The 20,350-nt window shown below is 49.5% G+C and overlaps 1 protein-coding gene across 1 annotated transcript; it reads right to left on the bottom strand.

The window, feature by feature from the left end:
• Nucleotides 1-839: 839 nt before the first annotated feature.
• On the bottom strand, nucleotides 840-10,867 carry OTP (orthopedia homeobox). Its single transcript, XM_055232613.1, has 3 exons — nucleotides 10,670-10,867; nucleotides 8,976-9,385; nucleotides 840-2,931 (listed from the first exon to the last, which is right to left on the bottom strand). Exons 1-3 carry the CDS (start codon nucleotides 10,704-10,706, stop codon nucleotides 2,401-2,403), a joined length of 978 nt encoding a protein of 325 aa, XP_055088588.1. The 5' UTR covers nucleotides 10,707-10,867; the 3' UTR covers nucleotides 840-2,400.
• Between the last annotated feature and the right edge of the window lie 9,483 nt (nucleotides 10,868-20,350).

The following is a 20,350-nucleotide window of genomic DNA, read 5'->3' on the forward strand; positions in this document are numbered from 1 at the left end:
TCCAAGTTTAAAACACGCCGCAACCTTCCCCTCGGCCGACCGAAGAAACGGCATTTTTTTCCTACTCCTTTGGGGCAGTCCCCTGGGCACGTGGCTGAAGTCGAGGTTAGTACGCAGCCAGCAGGGACCCTGAGAGGAAAGCAGAGCAGCCCCGGGTTTGGGGGAGCCCTGGTAGGCGCTAGTAGTCCCGGACACGCCTCTTCTGGAGAAGCGCGTTTGCCCCTTACTTGGGAGGCCCCGGGTAGCTGAAGCGGATCCCGGGTCTGGGGACATGAAGGGGCGCCGTGGCCTTAGGGAAGGCCCCAAAGAGCCCTAGGCCCCGGAGGAAGCAAGAGCCGCGGCCTCGCTTCCACCGCGTTCCTGGGGCCAGACACGGCTGGGGCGGCGCCGGAGAGCGAGAACTCCAGGCTCCGAAGGCCGAGGGTGCGAATTGTGGTCCCCTCCCACCCACGGCCTCCCCATCACGCGCACGCAGCCCGCGAGGGGCGCCCTCCGCGCCACTGCCCCAGGGACACCGTTCATCTGAGGAACTCTCGCGCCCTGCGATTCGCGCCGACAGCGACGCTCGGAGTCCCACCTGGGCCTCGGAAACCTGGGTTGGCCGGGAAACCTCGGGAGGCTCAGAGCTTGCGTGGGGCGTTCGCGGCGCCCCAGCACGCCGCCCCGTCGCGGAGACCTCACCGTGCAGCCTAGAAACCGAACCCAAGCCCACTGCAGGGCGAAGGGCCCACGCATCCCAACTGCCGCGAATATAACCATTCCCAAGACTGGCCCCTCCCCTCCTCCCACGAGACCCCTCCGGCCGTTCAAGGTCACACCAAAACCCATCATTTTCTATATCACATACTGAAAATGATTTTATTTTATCCATTTACATTTAACTTGATATAAACTTGTCCGGAAAAGTCAAATAATATGCTTTATATTCGCTCAAACATTTATTAAGAAAACCGAATTCCATAAATAAGCACAGACATTAAGTTAAAACATATCACAAATTGACCAGTATGTAACAATAATGCTTTATCTACACAAAACATCCTATTTCACATGTTTGTTCATTCTTAGAAAGCGCTTCTGTTCTCTGGGTTTGGATTTGACCAGCACATGCAGAAAGAGCTGATTGTGTTTCTCTGTACAAAGTTGCAGGGTTGTAGATGTCCGAGTGCCCCATCGGCTGCCAGCAGGTGGCCGAGGGGCACGAGGGACGACAGGACCACCACAAAACAACCAAGGGCACAGAGCAGCGAGAAGAGAGAAACGGAAAAGGAAGCAAACAAACCCCAGTCCTGAAGGATCCAGAAAAGAGATGTGGCTTTTGCTTTTACAAAAGAAAATTTTGCTTGCACGTTTATTTTCTTTCTTATAAAGACTTATCAAAATGGGTCAGATCACCTCTTCCTCGTCACATGACTGCTTTAGTCTACTCCAGCCACCCAATCCACTGTCACGTTCCTCCTGAGAAGCCTTCTCTTCTACACCCTTACACAGTTGTGCTTAAGAAAATGAAAATAAGATAAAATAAAAATAAAAGCGTTATCTTGCAAGCCAAGAGAGGGCTGCACGGATGTGACTGGGTGGACTGGGCAAGGGTAGCGTGCTGGGAGAGGAAAGAAAGACAGGAGCTCGGAGAGTGCAAGGATAAATCAAATTATATCAGTTGGGCCCTCAGATGAGGCGGTTGGTAGCAGATGCTTGTCCTCCTTTAAGACAAAAATCCCTAACATTGTGCTGTCCCTTGAACACGTCCGTGTGTGACCTAGGTGCACCGTGTCTGTGCGCGCGCGTGTGTAGCGTCTGAGCGTGAGCGAGAGTGCGAGTGTGTGTGTTTCTGCCCACAAACCAGTCCATTGGTGTCTGATTTCAGATCCTGAGTCGACTCCCTGGTACGTAAAATGGCGGGAAGGATGCTTTTTGCCGGGCGCGGGAGGAGGGGCGCGAAGTGTCGGGAAAGAGGGGAGCGGAGGGGAGGCGGCGGGCGAGGGGGGTCGTAGGCGTCGCGTCGAAGGTGTGGGTGGGAACGCCGCCAGTCAGAAGGCGGGGAGGAGGGCGCGAGCACGGCCAGCGCGAGCAGGGAGGCCGGGGTGGCGGGAAGGGTGGGCTGAGGCGCTGGAGACCCGGCCGGGGGCACAGCTGGGTGGGAAGGGAAGAGGGGCGGCCGGGAGACGGGGGACCGCGGGCAATCGAAATCAGGCGGAGGGGAGGCCTCGCGGGCTGGGGCTTGGGGTGAGCCCGAGCGAGTGGAGGAGAGAGGCGAGGACGAAACGAGACCGGGCGAAGGCCGGGGCGGGACGGGGCAGGGCGCCGGGGTTCGGGTGCGCGCCGGAAGGGCCTCGGGGCGGCCCCGGGGGCGGTGCTGGGGGCGGTGCTGGGGGCGGAGAGGGCCGGGGCGCGGCTGCATTAAGTGAAGCTCATAGAGACTGTGTGCTCTAGCGCCTTGCGGCGGAGGGAGGCGATGCTGGTGCCCCGCCACACGTCGCTGCTGTCCGGGGAGCTGCAGAGCTGGGGCGAACCGGAGACGTTGCTGGGGCCGGGGAGGGAGGCGGGCACCATGCCGGGGAAGGCGGGCTGGTAGAGGTGCGACTGCAGCCCTGCGCCGTTGGAACCCGCCAGGCTGTTGGACAGGCCCATGGAGTTGGGCGGCGGCCCGGCCGCCAGGCTGCACTGGGACAGCGACTGCGCCATGGCCTGCTGCCTGCCCAGCGCCGGCGGCAGAGGCAGCTGTGACACGCCCGGCATGGCGGCCGCCGCCCAGCGGGTGTCGTTGGCGTGGAAAGAGCACAGGCTGTCGCCCATGGCCGCGGCAGCGGCGGCGGCAGCCGACGGGAACTGAGGCAGGCCTGGCGTGGGCAGCAGTGTGCCGGGCGCGCGGAACACGTTGGTCGTCTTCTTGCGCTTCTTCCACTTGGCGCGTCGATTCTGGAACCAGACCTGGAGCGGGCGGGGCGGGAGACAGACAGGGCGCTATTAGCCGGCCCGGCGGCTGGGGAGTTGGGGCTTGAGCCCCAGAAACCCGCCTCGGATACAGCCGCTCTGCCCCAGGAGGAACAAGTGCCATCGGCCCGACAAGCCCCCGTACCCAGCCGGAGACTGTGGCTCCCCACCAACTCCTGGCAACTGGCGCCCCCTGCACCCACCAAGCGCGGAGTCCTGCGCTCCTAAGAGCTCGTGCCCCGGAGCGTTTACGCACTGTGCACACACACCAAACGTGTGCAGTCTTCACCACGCCCCTGCACATTCTGTGCACTGCACAGATTCACAGGTCTGCAGTCAGGCATGTGTCAAAGCTCGACCCACAGGTGTACAAATGAAGATAAACATGTGTACCCATGTGGCTTAATAGCATGCCTTATAACACTGATGGGCTATAGAATTTTCAGAAACGCTGGAAATTTGGAAATTGATGACGGGCTGTGGATGACATAGTTTCAAAATCGAAAGACAAAGGAAAACCCCTAACGCCACGGTTGGGAGAGCGGAGAGGTTAATACAGTGATCTGCGTGGGAAAGTGAAGGCCACTGAGCTACAGTGTTGTTTGGGTCACCACCATGACTTCCGATTCCTCCCATATTGCTTGGTGCTACTGCCACAGCTCTCCGTGCCTCATTCCCAAACCACTCTACGGACTCCTTTGTCTGGGCTGTACGAGTGGCTGGAACCTGCTGCGCCAAGAGCCTTCAAGCCTATTCTTTTTATTTTATTTATTTATTTTATTTATTTTTTTTTTGAGACGGAGTCTCGCTCTGTAGCCCAGGCTGGAGTGCAGTGGCACGATCTCAGCTCACTGCAACCTCCGCTTCCCGGGTCCCGGCTGAAGCAATTCTCCTGCCTCAGCCTCCCGAGTAGCTAGGATTACAGAAACGCGCCACCATGCCCAGATAATTTTTGTACTTTTAGTGGAGACGGAGTTTCACCATGTTGGCCAGGCTGGTCTTGAACTCCTGACCTCGTGATCCACCCGCCTCGGCCTTCCAAAGTGCTAGGATTACAGGCGTGAGCCACTGCGCCAAGCCAAAGTCTATTCCTTTCAGAAACTTACTAAGGGTCCCAACTAACATGGCCTCTAATTCCCTCAAGTCGCCCCCATTTCATCTATAAACTAAAAGCAAATTTTCGGACCAATACGAATTAAAGGAGGTCATATTTCTCCACGAGATATATGAATCAAATTTAATTTTGCTCAGACAAACCCAAACGTCCTTTTTCAGGGAAATGAGTTTGATAAAATACACTCCAAATGAAAATAGCCTTCCTATTCTTTTTTTTCTTTTTGACAGTAGCCCAGGAGTTACAGACCCTGTCAGGCAAATTTGCCTAGGCATGTCAAACCCTCTGTCACAGAAGAAGAGTTCTGCCTGAAAGATATCACATAAGCTGCCAATCCAAGATAACTCCCATCTCCCCCTATTTGAATGTGATCTTTTTAAATGACAATAATAATAATAATAATTTGCCAGCAAGCCTGCCTGGAAGACGTGCAGTTTAAAATCTAGTCATCTGGAGTTTACTGTGCCTAAATATAAATGATGTGGGACACAGCCCGGGTACTGAGCTTCCTCTTAGAATTTGGCCAACGCGATTTGACCACCATATCCGTGGCAAAAAAAAAGTTGTGCGTCCGTTAATCTAACCTATTTAGTATTTACTCTGCAAGCTAAAGTATCAGGGGTATGGACACACCTGCCCTGGGTCTCGCTGAGCCAGCAATGTTCAGCGGTGTGTCCATGCCCAGGCAAGCGTAGACGCACTCTACGCTTAGCAGTGTGAAGGGTGTTGCAGTCTAGAATACTCCCCCAGCTTGGGGCCAGCCCTCGCCTTTCTACCGTGCCTGCGCCGTGGCCTACCACTTTCTTCCTGTGGTTTCTACCCCATTTTGCAGATTGCTGCGCATCCCAGGGTCGGCGATGGGTAAACAGGTCTCCTCTCTTCCCAGTTGCAGCCCGTGAGCTGGTGGCACAACGGATTAATGAGGCAGCAGGGCTCTAGATGGTGAGTGGGATCAATGAGACCCAATTGAGCTGTTAGCGGTCTTAGGCGGAGAGCATCTCTCAGGAGGAAAGGAAGGCACAGCGAGAAGACCTAAGGCCGCAAGTCGCTGTGCAGCACCCACCCAAGGCTGGACTCGGGGGAGGTAGACGGGACGGTGTCTGTGACTAAACGGTTCTCACACCTTACACGCCGCACCGGGATTATGTTTTGAAAGGTGTCTTATAAAATCAAGACCGGTTCCTAACAACCTGCAAGTGCCAATGAATCCCGAAATGTTTGTTTGAGGGGAGGGAGTGTGAGGGAAGGAGCAGAAAAAAGAAAGAGGGGGAGGATTGCCCAGTAGAATTTCAATAGAAAATGCTACTACCAGAATGGTTTCTGAATCTAGGATCTGCTCAGGCACAGGCGGAAAAGAACAGCTGTTAAAGAACTACATATTATAGAAATAATCGAAAAATCGTGCTCAATTATGTTTGAGGGTTAGTAGTCAAATGATGGCTACAATTTTTTTTTATGTTTCATTGCTTACTGGGATTGGGAAAAAAAAACCTGCGTGGGGTCTGAGCACCTCCGTTCCAAGCTACGATGCATATGTTTTTTAAATGTGAATGTTTCCACTTGAAAACTAGAGCATGACGGATTAAAATGCAGGCAAAACCTAAGGGAGATTTTTAGAATGCACGGATGACAACTCCAGGAAATATATTAACCACAGCCACGGGCCAACTTTGTACTCAGTTTGAAATGCAGCTCTTCTTGGAAAATGCTTAATACAACAGAGAGAATCTAATGGAGGTTGGAATCTAAAAATCCACTTTCATGATATCTGCTGTTACAGTAATATAGACATACTGTAAATGTACTTTAAAATATATAGCCCGTTTAATTCCCCAGCTATAAATGACTGAGAAATGGCAAAAAAGAGGGAGAGAAGAGAGACTATTACTTTTTCCCCCTTGAAGCAAATGCTTTATGAAGATCTCATTGGAATCCAGCAAATGATTAATGTGAAGATTTTGGAGGAAATCTGGGGACCTGTATTAAAGCCTAGATCTCAGGTTCATTTCGATCAGCCAGCCGTGAACTCTGGGCCGAATTCATTACACTTTAATAGTGCTGGGAGAGGAAGAAAATGCAATTTCTCATTCCATTAGAAAACTAGAAAATACTCTCAGCTTGTTCCCCTATTAAGATGTGGCAGGTGACAGGGCCATTCTGGGGGATACGGTCAATGGAATTACAGCACATTATTTTTGTTCATATAAAATATTGAAAGGCAAGCCTGACTGTGCAGAAGTTATTTCACTGATTTGGTTTTTATGTAAATAAAATATTGAAAGTTAATTAATCCATGCTAGAGACTAATGATTATGCTTATTATATTGCATTTGATCACATAATTTGCATGATTCTCACATTGCTGCTTAATAAGCCATTCCAGGTTATAAATAATTCTGAAATTGGTTTCTAATAATGGCATGCTATAAAAGGAATGGTTTTATTACACTGGCCAGAAAAGAGGAGCGATATCAGACATGGAATTGGCCTCCATGTGAGTAGAGATGCTTTAATAAATACTTAAAAGTGTGATATATACCAAATAAAGATAAAAATAAGTATATTGGATAATTTAGTCTAGAATCAAAAAGCACCTTTAAAAATATACAATTACAATGAATTAAATGTTTAGATAATTTTTAATCAGCGCAGTGGCCCACGTACTGAAAAGAATGTGTGGCAATCTGTTAACTATAAAGAAAACTATGAAGTACTGATCATATAAGAACATAAGCCAATTACTATTTAATTTGAATTTGGTCAAGGAGCAATGGTACAGTGAATTGTGAAGTAAATACATTTTCCATAAATTATTTTTGCATTACATTACATAATGTTAATCATTTTGAAAAGTTAATTAAGAAGGTTATGTTGATCTGATTACTTTTTAAACTATGGAACATTATTTTAAAAAATATTGAAATTGCCATTCTATTAAATTGTGTCTATCAGCAGGCTCAAGCTATTATCTTTGCTTGAACATTATGCTGGAACAATTAGAGTACTTTGTCTCTTTCTTCTCACGCGTTCTTTTGTGTACTTTTTGAAAATAACTATTTCTGTCACATAGCTTATATTTTATTTCATTTACAACTTTTTCTGTTAAAAGAATAACTGTCATTAACCTTTGGAAGACCTAATAAAGTTTAATAGACCTCGTTTTCTTTTTTCATAAAATCAGTTGTTCAATTATATTTTATTTGTGATTCTAAGTTCTATTTTAATTTAAACTAATTGCCAGTATATCTAGGTTTAGACACAGCATTTTACCCTTTAAATAAAGAATTAATAGATAATCTTTCTCTTAAGGGACAAAACCCCCAAATTTATGAATTTCTAACCTGCAAGATTGAATCTACAAGCAAGCACTGTCATCAGTGTTGATGGAAGTATTGAAATTGTGTATTTATGTAAAGGTTCAAACTCAACTTCAGATATTTTTTAAAAGGTGAAAAATAAAAATTTTGAAGAGCATTACTAATACATGTTTACAGTTATGCAATTAGTACTCTTTCGGTGTGTAGTTTTAAAAGACTGTGGTCTAGGCCTTTCACTAGCAAAACCACCCAGACGTATATTGAATAAAAATGCTAATCATTATGTTAATCAGTATTACTTTATTAATTTGACCATTTTAAATCCCCAATGATATTCATTTGCTATTAGACTAGAAGCATGAGCTATTTTTTCAGTTTAGACTATCTTTAAAATGCCGAAAGGAGACAGAAATATTCAACTCTGTGATTACGGAAGTTCTCATTGCTTACTTCTTAGATCAAATGTAAAGTAACTAAGATCTCAAAGTTAATTTTATAAAAGTAGGTAGCACTGGTTTAACAAATTGACCAGGTTGATGGCACCCAGGATATCGTACAGAAGATACCACCGTCCAAGACGGCAAAGGAAGATTTTTTCAGCACCCTGGATAGCTCAAGAGTAAGTACCGGCGCTTGGAATTTCACCTCCAGGCACCTGTACATAAAATATTTGATATGTCTTCATTCTTTTAAAAAGCAAAAAAAAAAAAAAAAAAAACTGGGATTCACTAGCCTTATGCTTTTATTCACCAATTTTCGGAAAAGCTATAGGTGTGATTTTCTAGGTTATATATAATTTACAGCTTGGAGAGTGGTTGGAGGAGAATAAGGGGTCAGCAATTATTTCCTCTACTACCTGTCCAACCTTTCCCGTTCTGAATGCCCCTCCTTCAAACAGGATATCCACAACAGAAAGCCTTAATTCTCCCTCCCCCACCCCAGCTCCCTTAGAGGACTCCAAAACAAAACGGGGCTCACCGGCTGTGGGAATCTCGTCAGCTGCCCCCCAGCGCACTGGTAGACTACGAAAGTTCAAACCCCTTGCAAACATCAAAGCTAGGAATATTTCGCCTGAGTGCAAGAGAGAGGGTGATACTTAAGATAATAAAGCCACGCCGTGAAACCTGGGTGTAGCACTTTTTTAAAAGGCGCCCATTCGCCTTATTTGCTCTTTTCTCTTGTTTTCTGTGTAATTGTTGCATTCCTCCTTTTATCCAAACGCTTAACACAAACTCATTAGGGGATAATACTTGTTAATAATGCGAGCAGGAGTTGAGGTGCGAACTCGGCTGGGCCGCCCGGGGGGCGCTGAGGTTGCCTTCTCGGGCGGAGGAGGCGAACCCTGTAGCCCGACAACGCCGGGCTTCGATTTTGAGGACCTTCTTCCAGGATGTCGCTATACTGGCAGGAGACGGGCCTTGAGTGTCCATTGGGGGGATGGCGATGGGGACCAGTTTCCGGGTAGAGAAGGAGATAACTCGACACAGGAACGCACAGGCAGCGTGAACGCAGCCCAGGATCTCGACAGGGGAAGGGAAGACCCTGCTCCCTTTGCCCAAATCCTCCCGCCCGGTACTTGCCTTCCGTCCCAGAGCCCAAGCCCCTCGTACCTGCACTCGGGACTCGGTCAGCCCGATACGCAGTGCCAGCTCCTCACGCATAAAGATGTCGGGGTAGTGAGTCTTGGCGAAGCTCCTCTCCAACTCGTTGAGCTGTGCGGGGGTGAAGCGCGTCCGGTGGCGCTTCTGCTTCTGTTGGCCCTGCTGCTGGCCGGCTTGGCTGGGGTTCGGGCCGCCCTGGGGCCCGGGCTGCTTGTCCGGGTCTTTGGCGCTCACCGCCAGCGAGGCCGGAGTAGAGCCCACTGTGGTGATGTCCTCCCCGGGCAGCAGAGTGGCTCCCTCCACTGGGTCAGAGTTGGGCGCCAGGTCCCCCGGATGGCCCCCGGGGTCGGAGCCCCCCACGCCCAGCCTACACTTCACCGCCTCCCGGTGGCCCAGAAGCTCGGCGGCATCTTTCATACCTGAGGAGGCAAGGGGATCGCGGTCACTACTTACTTGGCGATGCCAGGAGGGGCTGTCTTCCCCGCGCAGCCTTCCTTCAACCCGTCCTCAGCCCCCTCCGCACCCACGCTTGTCCTAAGGAAGAAACTCCCAGGGTATTCAGCTGGGTTCCCCAGAATTTGGACAGCCGGGTTGGAATAACATCTCCCGGCCCCTTGCCCTCTCCGCAGCCGGCTCCCGTAGTAAACAGCACAAGCTTTCGTCTCTCCCGCAATAAAACACTCCCAGTCCCGGCAATAAAACATGCCTCTGAATCCCTTCCATAAACCGTACCCCAGGCGCCCCAGGAAATCGAGAGCAAATCTTTGGACACAGGGGTGCGGGGGGCAGAAAGAAAATTAAACAATTCCTCGGTTGCTGCGGCACCTGCGCTTCGGCAGCCTGACGAACTCTACCTCCGGCCCTCAGCCGAGTCCCTCTTACTTTCGGAAGATGAATAAGCCTCCAAGCTTTCCACCCCCCGAAATCAACCCAAATCAGCTCCGCCTCCCCCCTCAAATCAGAGAAAGTGTTTGGAAAATGGAGTCACATCCATCACCAAAGATTCCCAATCCGGAAACCCAGAGCCCAGCAACCCAGATAGCATTAAGGAAACTCGAGTGAACTCTATGGACAACCGGGAATCAAACTTTAGAGATTTCAACTTTTCTTTCCAGAGAAATAAAAGGCGCATTCCTCACAGCCATTGGCAACGCCGAGTCCCTTGCAGAAGGGGGGGGATGACTGTGAGGTTGAATTTGGCTTCTCTCCTTCTCAACCAGCACACTTAGCAAACCCGCCTTGATAGCAGCAGCTTCTCCTTTATGCCAGATTTTTTACAAATTACACCACACTTAGAAAAGGAGGAGAGAAGAAGGTGGTGGGGAGAGAGAAACGGGGGGAGGGAAGGAGAAAGAAATCCCAAATCAAAACAAACAGGAGAGGAAAAAAAGAGAAACACCTCCTAACAAATTATCACAGGGTATATCGCCTTTCAAAAAAAAAAAAAAAAAAAAGGCGGGGGAGGGGGGAAGAGAAAAATAAGAAAAACAAAAAGTAACAACATTTCCCAACTCCTTTCTTGGATCTACATATTCCATAGATTTTTTTAAAAGGCGATGTTAAATCAAATTAAACTTTAATGCAGCACAATTACTTTTAAAGAAATTAGTCCATTTAAGTCGCATTAAGGTAAAATAAGGAACAAATTGACAATTTCCTGCCCCGGCTTCTCCTGGCTGCCCGGGCGAGAGGCGCGCACTCACCTAGCCTGGCGTCCAGGAGGTCGGCGTGAGACAGCATCGCGCACCGCTCCAGGGTGAAAGCTGTTCCCCCCCAAATTTTAGCGGCTTTAAGTTATTTAAAATAGATATAAGCTATACGATATAGATATATATATATAGATCACCTAAATGAAAGAAAATTCGGTTTGTGGGTAAAAAGGGGGCTTCTTGCATTATAATGTCCTTTAGAGAGACGGGGAGGTGCTTAACAGTTGAATGAACCCGTGAGCAGCTCGGCGAGGGGACCAATCAGGAGGGCAGCCTGCAAATGTCAGCGCCCGGAGAGTCCCCCACTCCGCCCGCCCGCTCGCCTGCGCCCGCCTGAAGGAGGCGGCGGCGGCAGCCCTGGCAGCTCCAGCCCGGAGCAGGAGCTAAAGCAGCGTCAGCTGCCTCGGCCTCGCCCTGAGCTTCTGGGCCCGGCTCCCTCTAGTTCTTCCCTGCGATTTTTCTCCGGGCTCCCCTTTCCTTCTCCTTGGCCGGCCCTGCGCGCTTCATAGGCGTAGCTCTGTGCCTCTGAGCTAACATCTTCCTAGAGCAGGGGCAGAGCAGGGGTCAGAGCGGGCCATGACCCTGGCGTGACCTGAGGGTCGCCCCCACCTGCGCGCTCTGGGCCTGCCGCTCATACTGGCCCGCCAGCCCAGGGCGCGACGAGGGCACACCGCGGCCTTCAGACAGCGCCTAGACTTCGCCGCGGCTCAGCAGGCCTGCGCCTAGGGTCCAGGCGCCCTGGCTGTGCCCCGGGGCCTACACGAGCCCCAACCCCACAGTGGGCCTAGAGCGCAAAGAGCAGTCGGCTTCCCTGGCACCGCCAGCGCCCGCTGTCTGCTTCGGGGACCCTCGCGGAGTGTGGGTTTGAGCGCCCTGCACCCTTCTCACCTGGCTTCTTCCCGGCTCCTGCTCTTCCGCTTGGCCCACGCCCGCATCCTCGCCCCTAACTCGCTCTTTTGGTCAAAGTTTCTAAGTTCAGCTCGGCTCCCAACTCCACTTAAGGCTGTAAATAAAGTTAAATGCTCTTTATTTTCCTCTTGAATATGTTAAACTACTTGAACAATTTAAAGTGCTTTGCACAAGTGAAGCGAACCATTTCTAATGTTCTGATTTTTCAGAGCCAGCCAACAACAAAGTTTAGATTAGTAATATATTTCTAACCAGAGTAATTTTCAAGATCATTAGGCATTTATGTAATTAGTGCCAAATCTATAAGCTTTTATTACGATTATTAGAGTAAAATCAGTATAAATTTGTACTAATTTACTACTGTTTAGACTTGGCTGTCAAGCCTAGAGGTTCTTATTGTAAATGATAACTGAGGAAATTAAGTGCAAAATTCTGTACCGTTTCTGATCTGCTCCTAAACAATCCGTTTCAATTTTATTTGTAGCAGAACATAATGCCCTTTTAAAGTTATTTGACTTGTATTTTTATTTGCAACACAAGAAAAATGCCCTCTACCCAGTCACAATGAAAACTGATATTTACTACTCCCAACTTGATTAACATTGATTTTTAATTCGAGAGTGATGCAATTAAGATTATTCATTTAGTGCAAATAAACCTTCCACAAAAGGGTGGCCCTATGAAGTCTGTTTTAAATAATACTGAGCAAATGGCTTTTTTTGTTCGCCGTCCAATTGACTTAGACAAAACATCGAAAATGCTGGCCGAGAGCAGATGCGAGAGGAATTGTGTGTGTGCGTGTGTGTGTGTCCTCAGCTGTATGTGTGACAGGGACCGAGCAAGGAGACAAAGGAGGCAGCAAAGCGAACTCTGGGGCAGTTTTGTTTCCTCCTTCCCTCCTGCAGCCCGTTCGCCTCCTCTCCTGCACACACACGTGCGCGCGCGCACATATGCACACACGTGTGAATGCAGGGTATTGACCACACCAGTTTCTTCTGAGCTGCGGAGACCGCTTCCCCGGAAGCTCCGGGCCCGACTGGGCTTCAGCGGCAGCTGCAGCTGCTACCAACGCGGCCTATGTGGGGCTGGGCGCCGGGGTCGTGGACTCAGGCTCGCGGCGTGTCTGGGAGCCGCTAGGGTTTTTGGCAAGCGGCCGCAGCCCTTTTGAGAAACGCTTTGCCTGGGAGGAGAATTCGGAGACCTCAAGCAAACAAAGTCTCCCCAATAAAAGCTTCCTTTGCCCCCAAACAAAACCTCAAATCTAGAAGCTAGAGCACTGGGCGAGCACAGCAAAAGCAGGCCAGACGGCAGCCCTGGGCGGGGCGGCGTGAGGTCAGGACGGTGGCTCGGGAGTACGCACCGGCCTGCGCACGTCCAGGGACTCGCAGGAGGTTTCTGCCCACCTAGGTGGGGCTTGCAGGGTGTCCACACCGGAACGCAGAGGGGAGAAGTGGGGGGAAAGTGGCTAAGGAAGAGACAGGGAGACCTGGCCCCAGAACCCTGCTCCCAGAAATAGGCAGGTCCGCCAGGCCTGCACAGCCTAGCTCCACAGCCTGTCTGGAGAGAGGGAGAAGGGGCCGCGACTTGAGGAGACAAGGATAAGGGCGCGGGGCCGCGCGTCTCCACGTGCGTGCACACAAGCACTAGTGTCCCCAATCCACAGTCGCCCCCGGAACGGCGCCGGCTGTGCAGCGTCCTCCCACACGCACTTGCTCGTATATTCTGTTTTGTTGTATCTTTCAGGTCGATAAATAAATGTGTAATAGTTAATGTGAAGACACATCAGAGTAATAACAATGGGACGAAATCAAAGGATTATCCATCTCTGTTAGTAACCGCTGAATAACAATGTTGCGGCGTGATTGATAGCCCGCTTCATTTTATGACTTTTCTATTGGTCTTGATTTTTATAGCAGTATAAACAAACTAAATCATTTCTTCCAAGACTTCAGAGCATAAGCATCTCAGAGAGGGGGGGGAAAGGGAGAAAGGAAAGAAAAAAAAAAAAGAAAGGGAAATCTGAGAGTGGGAGCGGGGCGGTGTGTGGGGCGTCGAGGCGGGGAGGGCTCAGGCTGGAGTTGGAGCCGGGTGCCCGCCGCCAGCAGGCAGGGCGAGAAAAACGACAATAGCCTGGATGTAAAAAGCTCGCCCCTGCTCCCGGTTCCCTCCCGGCAGCTCGTTTTGGCCAATGTCTGAATCCACCTGGGTAGCGCCTGGTATGTATTTACCAGAGTTTTATTTCCCGTCATCTTCCCACGTTCCTGGGGCAGCCGGGAAAGTGCTGGTCAGGCCCATTGCTGTTGATAATTTAAGGCATTTCCCACATGATCATGGGAACTGAAGTCCCTAACAAGGCGAGGCTTTAGCGCAATGGCCCCCAAATCTTCGGAATGACAAGAATGTCTTCAGAAATCACTTCAAAGCAAAGTAAAAGGATTTTCTATGACGGATCCAGTGATTTTTCCTCAATAAATAGGTTTTAGATTGTTACACACACGTAGAAGTGGAACAAAGGGAACTACCAGAAAATATATTGGTTGCCCCTAATAAAATTTATTTAGACAGTTTACTTCTCATAAAAAATAGAGATTGAATTTTGTACAAGATCCTGCCAAGGGACGATGGACAGGGAAATCATTTTTTTCTTTCTCCTTTTCCCCCCTTCTCTTTTCTAACGAAGCACAAAGAGCGTTCACAGGCCAGGGAATCGGCTCCTGACTCCAGCCACCCTGCGCGCCCAGACTGAGCCAGATAACTCTGTAGCTGCAAGGAAAGTCGGCTTGCTGAGAGAGTAAAAACAACAACAACAACAACAACAAAAACTTGATGACTGATAATGTAAATTACAAGCACAGCAACTATCAAATCAGTGTCTTTACTCCTGCTTTGCCGTCCAGTTCTAGATCAAGACTTAGAAATGTGTGTCTAGACTGGGAGGTGGGGGTGGGATGGGGCCCCCGGGCAGCTAGTGCCTTCCAGAGGAATTTGTGCTGATTATACTTGTAATTCTGATTTTCTCTCTAATCGTATTTCTGCGTTCATTGCGAATCCTTTGTAGACACAGAAACAGACAGAATAAAAATATATACCGGGTGTTGTGGGAAGAATTGGGTGGTATGCCCAGAGCCCTAATTGCTTTTCCACTTACAAAAACCTCGGAGGTTTATTAAATGTAACTTTCGGCTGTTTGAGTTGTTTGTAAACGGCTCTCTTTTCTTTGCAGACAGTGGGCTGAAATATGGCGCGTTATTATTCACATTCCTGCTATTAAATGCTGAATTGTAACATTGTTCCCTTTAATGAGGAGCTCCTCCCTCAATAATTAACGATCTCACATTTTCCTATTTTCTTGCCTGATGAAAAGAATCAATTTTAATTCGTGGTAAATTACAGCCATGCTTTTGGGTATTATTTGCTTACAGAAAACAAATCAAGTGACTTGCACACTCCTGTTTACTTTTCCAGATATGAAATAATCCAAACGCAGTGGCAAATCAGATCGTGTTCCTCAGGCCTACCTAAGAAATGGAAAAGAATAAAGGGTGGGGACACATACTAGAGGAAAATAAGGACGCTCTCAATTCCACTGTGCTCGGAACAATGGTGACCACTTTTCCCGCACATCCTGCCCTGGGTACCAGAACCTACACTCCCCCCAGCCTCCACTCTCCCCACCTGACCCTGTCCCAGACTGGGGTTGGTGGTCTGCATCTGGCCACTCTGGAGTTTGAGACTGCTTGGTGTATGGCTTATTTTGGGGGAGTCATTTTGAGGGTAGGATGACTAGTAGGAAGGAGATCTGGGAGGGCGGCCAAGTCTCTGTAAAGGGGTAAAAGGCATTTCCATGCTTCTCTGCATAAAATAACTCTCTTGAGGTTTCCAGCAATAGAGACCACAGCCAAAGTGGCTTCTGTTCTGAGTGTCCCTGCCCGGCCACTGCGAAAGGGTCCTCCGCTCGCCTTGGGGAGAGGGCTCTGGAGGGCAAAGTGAAGCGTTTTTAATTCCTCTCAAACAGGCCGGGGCCCAGCCCAAATGTGCATCTTCCCGGCCTCCAAGAGCTGGGAGCGCAGGGACTCCGGGAGGCTCTCAGCCAGTTGTTCAATTGATGTCGCTGAGGGGGCCTTGTGGCCGCAACAACTCTGCCTACAGGACCCAGGATCCCCAGCCTCGGAGCCAAATGCCAAGCAGCGTTCAGGATCCACACTCAGGGCTTTTTGTTTTTTAAGCGCCGGTAGCAGGCTGCGTGTGCATGACACGTGTACTTGTGTGTGCTTGTGCGAGCAGTGCGTGTTCATTGCCTGTTCACTCACACGGAGGGGGCGTGCCAGGCGCTGCGGAGGGGCAGAAACCTGCCCCAAAGAGTCTCATTTCCTATCCTACCCAGAAGCCTTTGGCAATACACAAGCTCGACATATACATTTTTTCTTTTCTGCAGTAAACAGTTTCCCACACATTCGAGTTTGCAAACTTTAACCAGTCCACCCGCCTGACTTTTCGTGTGCGCCGGTTCCTTGCTCGTTTTTTCTCTCATCTTTCCCTTCTAACTACTGGCGCCCACGGCCCTCCACGCAGAAAGCTCTACACAAAACAATGACGGATTAGTATCCGCCCCCTGACTGCGTATCTTGCTTCTCTCTCTCTTTTTTTTTTTTTTTTTTTTTTTTGCCTTTCGCCCCGTAATTTTAATGGCCTCAATTAGCCACACGGAATATAATAAGTGACACGGAGATTTTGTTTGCATGTGTTAAGTTCGTTGCTTTTCTGATTTCTATTTACTCAGGATAAATAATCATATATCAGTTATTCAGTTAGGTGACAAGGCTAGTAATTGGAATAAAAAGAAAAACATCTCATCCTTATCTCTTTCTATAACTAGATATAGCGCTAATAAGACTGCATCAATCTTATCTAGCAAATAAATAAAATAGACAAACAAATTCGCCTCCAACAAGTTAATGCAGTGTATCTGAGTGGAAAGTAGATATTTTCACGCATTCTGGAGATGAGGAGTGACTTTTAATAAAATCACAAGAAAAACAAATGTAATTCTGTAAGCCATTTCTTCGAGCCGCCTGCGCTCGCCCACTCCTCGCTCGCTCCCCGCCCTGCTCCTACGTCCCAACCTTTTTCTTTTCGCTCGCAGTTAGTGCCAGGTTTGCGACAGACGCCGGGACTCGGCCGCTCCAGCGACTCTACGCTTCGGGGTGTGGGTGGGGGAGGGAGGTCGAGTCTATGGGTGAAGAGCCTTTCTCAAATAGGATTTCATCTCCCTGTCTTTTCCTCCTTGCATCTCCTGCCCTTACTCTTCCCTTTCCCTCTTCCCTTTCTCTCCCTTTCCCCCTTCTCCTTATGCGCTCTTCCTTTTCTCTTCTCTCTTTGCTCCTTTTCCTGCTTCCTCCTTTCTCTCCTTTTTCTCCCTTTCCGTCCTCCACTCCTTCCTCTCATTCTTTTTTCCATCCGTCCTCCCGTCCGTCTCTCTTTCCCCTTTTCTCTCGTTTCTCTTTCTCGCTCCCCTTTTTCTCCTTCCCTCCCTCTCTTCTGTCTTCTCCCTTCCTCCCCCTCTTTTTTCTCCCCCGCTTCCCAGACCCTCGTCCCCTCCCCGCAGCCCAAGTGCGGCTAATTCCGGGCGTCTATATTCACTCAATTAGAGAAATCTACAGAGAAGATCGATCTTCCATCTGCAGACATGCCAGCTTAACAAATTAGATTCTTGTTTCGTGCAGGTGATTTGGTGACAGTTGGGGAATTAGAAGTGATAAGTTGTTGTGTTTGAGCCCGGGCCCCCGCCCCCCGCCTGCGCCCCTCCCCGCCCGCGGGCCCCTCGGCCGCGCCCGCCGCCCGGGCACCCCCTACCGCACCCCCCAGCCGGCCCGCGCTGCCGCCGCCGCCGCCGCCGCATCCCCCGCCGTAATTAGTGCTGCTGCCCTCCATGTGGGCTCGATTAAACCGTGATTTAGCCGAAAGAAATATAATTATGGCTGCAAATAAAATAATCAGCATTGAAGAGCGATTTCCTTAATGAGATGGAGCGGTTGCACGTCACGGAGTAAAGGGGTCTCATTAAGAGGTGGTAATGAGGCTTGGGTGGATGGTGCAGTTACAAAATAGCCCAACTCCTCTGCAGGCCGGGCCCGTCCGCCCGAAGTGGCCGCCGCTTCGCCTTCCAGCCGTCCGGAGGTGCCGCGGTCCCAGAGGGCACTCGGGCCCGCCCCGCCCGGCCCCCAGGGGGCGCAGCGCCGGCAGCGCAGCCTCCTCCCCGCGCCTCCCGCGCCGTCGGGCCGGGCAGGGGACACAAGCCGCCGCAGCGGCTAGGGGGCCCAGCCAGCCCGGCCTGCTCCGCCTCGGCTGGGCCGCCGGGTTGGCACAAGCAACTGCCAGGCCCCTGGACACTGGAGAAGCTGGCCCGAGGGAGGGGCCCTTGCCTGGGGCGGGTGCCGAGGGGCAGTCCAGGAAACTTCTGGAGCAGGTGGAAGTCCTCCCGGGTAGATGTGAGCTCCATCGGGAAAAGGGTGTCACAAAAACAGGTGCTCAGAGGCAGGGGTGCCACCGCGGCACCCCAGAACCTCGGGTCAGCTCGCGCGGACACCGCGTCTGGGAGTCCTGGCGTGGAAGGGCCTCGGGGGTTCTCATTCTCTCCAAGTCTCTTTCCACACTTTATTAAAGTACTGAAAAGGCAACAACTCTGTTTTTACCACGTCTTTTTTTTTTTTAAGTCTAAAATAAATTATTCCAAAGTTTCTTAAACGGGTACCTCTGACCTTTCTGGTTTATTAGGCCCAGGACGACCTATGAATGCCTTCTCCGCATCACGGTGTATACATGTGCATGCTCCCAATGTCCAGAGGTGGTGATGCCTCAGTATTCATTTCTAATTAGGTTGTTAGCCCTCTCTTTGACTCAGTTTCATCATTTAGACCCATTCTTAATGGGACAAGGAAATTTACATTATTTACACAAGGTGACCAGTGAGGCAGCTGACACACTTTCCTTTATTCATCCAACCAACATTTGCTGAGCATCTACTATATGTTGGGCACTGAGGGGTGAGAGATGAACAGAGAGACAGACGCTTGGGTTAGTAGAGCTCACAATGGCCTGCATTGAATTTTTCCACTACGGTAGACTGTGGCCAGCAGGAGTTGTACCTGTAAGAGGCAGAGATAACCCAGGAAGAAGCTCAGTTTGTTTTGGTGGGCTCTCACCCTCTCTTACTTTCTCAGTCCGTATTTTCTTCTCATCCAGAAACCTGCGATCTCAAGGAGGAAAGTAATTTGCATTAACTTTCTTAGGTGTTAAGAGTTAATGTAATATCCTTCACGGAATGTTCCCATTTTTGTAAAAGGACTGCAAGGAGAGGCACTTTGCCTAGATAAGTGACTTTTCCATATCTGCCTAGTGGTGGTCTCTCAAGAGACTTGAGACAGAAGGATTTGGGGGTTACTGTGATCCAAATACTGGTTCCCTAATCAGCCTCACCAGTGCTGATGGAAACTCTTGCATATTTTTAAGAAACGTTTTTGGGGGGTGTGAAGGCTATGGACCACCTCCCATTAAAATGCATTTATTTACCAAAAACTTTAGGGGGTTCAAAACCCCCCTTGAGCCGTCTATGGGCTCCAGGTTATAAAAGAGTGATATTTGGGTGACAATTTATGATTATCACCTTCAGAGAAGAAATGCGAATCTCCAGAGGAGTTCTACCAATAAGTCTGAATGTAGGGAACAGCTGGGTGAAGAATCAAAAAGAAATTGTCAAACCAGTAAGTTCCAAGAAAACAACTGGCTAGAAGATGCATGCGGTCTAACAAATTTATAACAATTTCATATCTTCCATCTGACCAAAATATAGGTTGATATTAATCCAAACCTATATTACATGTTTTCATGTTGCAGAGAATTGTCAGGAAACCTGGTTTGTTGGTGGGCAGCTCTTGCTCCTAGAGGCAGGCCCTGGGCAGTTGGCACTCTGGCTGGAGAGATCAGCCTCATACAATGGTGGGTCATAAATAAACAGACCTAACCCTGGGTGGAGGTGCAAGTGAATGTGATTAAAATTCACATGTTGGGACCACAGAGAGTGAAGGGTGATTAAAGTCTGTCTTAAGCCTACTAAAGCCCCCAAATTCAGACCTTAAGCTAATTCTTTCATTCACTCCCCAAAGGCATTTCACACATTAGGGCCCGAAAGCCAGTAGCAGGGCTGCCTTCTCCACCCTTCTGCACTTTCTTAAGTTGCTGACATATGGAACCAAAGAGCCTTTTCTGTGGAGATAGCTCTTTCCCAACTGCTTTAGAACAAGGATTTACTCTACTCCCCCTTAATTTTTGAGAGGTCTCCAAGTCACCCATTAAAAAGGAGATGGACTTTTACATGTATTTTCCTAGCAGAATTTTTTTTCACACTCTTGGAAGCAGCTGTGGTAGGGAAGGGAATATGTATTAGTTAGGATACACAGGCTGCTGTAACAGAGACCCCAAATCAGAGTGGCTTAGAACACATAGAATTTTATTTATCTCTCACATAACAGCCCATGAAAAACATGCCAAGGCCAATATGGCAGGCAGTAGCTCTAAAAGACTGGGAACCTAACCTTCTTCTTCCGTGTGTGTGTGTGTGTGTGTGTGTGTGACAGTGGCTATTCACAGCCATGATCATAGTGTACTGCAGCCTTGGGCCGAAATGATCCTCCTGCCTCAGTCTCTCTGGTAGCTGGGAAAACAGGCTTGGCCACCATGCCCAGCCCAGCCTTTTTATTGTTCTCTGTC

The sequence above is a fragment of the Symphalangus syndactylus genome, chromosome 11, assembly GCF_028878055.3.
Source record: "Symphalangus syndactylus isolate Jambi chromosome 11, NHGRI_mSymSyn1-v2.1_pri, whole genome shotgun sequence".
Taxonomy (NCBI): domain Eukaryota; kingdom Metazoa; phylum Chordata; class Mammalia; order Primates; family Hylobatidae; genus Symphalangus; species Symphalangus syndactylus.

Bases quoted from the DNA above. Each gene is read 5' to 3' on its own strand.
- OTP (XM_055232613.1), bottom strand. From the start codon at position 10,706: ATGCTGTCTCACGCCGACCTCCTGGACGCCAGGCTAG. The intron at 9,386-10,669 runs GTGAGTGCGCGC...TTGCCTCCTCAG, and splicing joins CCTCCTGGACGCCAGGCTAG to GTATGAAAGATGCCGCCGAG. The intron at 2,932-8,975 runs GTACGAGGGGCT...CGCCCGCTCCAG, and splicing joins TGACCGAGTCCCGAGTGCAG to GTCTGGTTCCAGAATCGACG.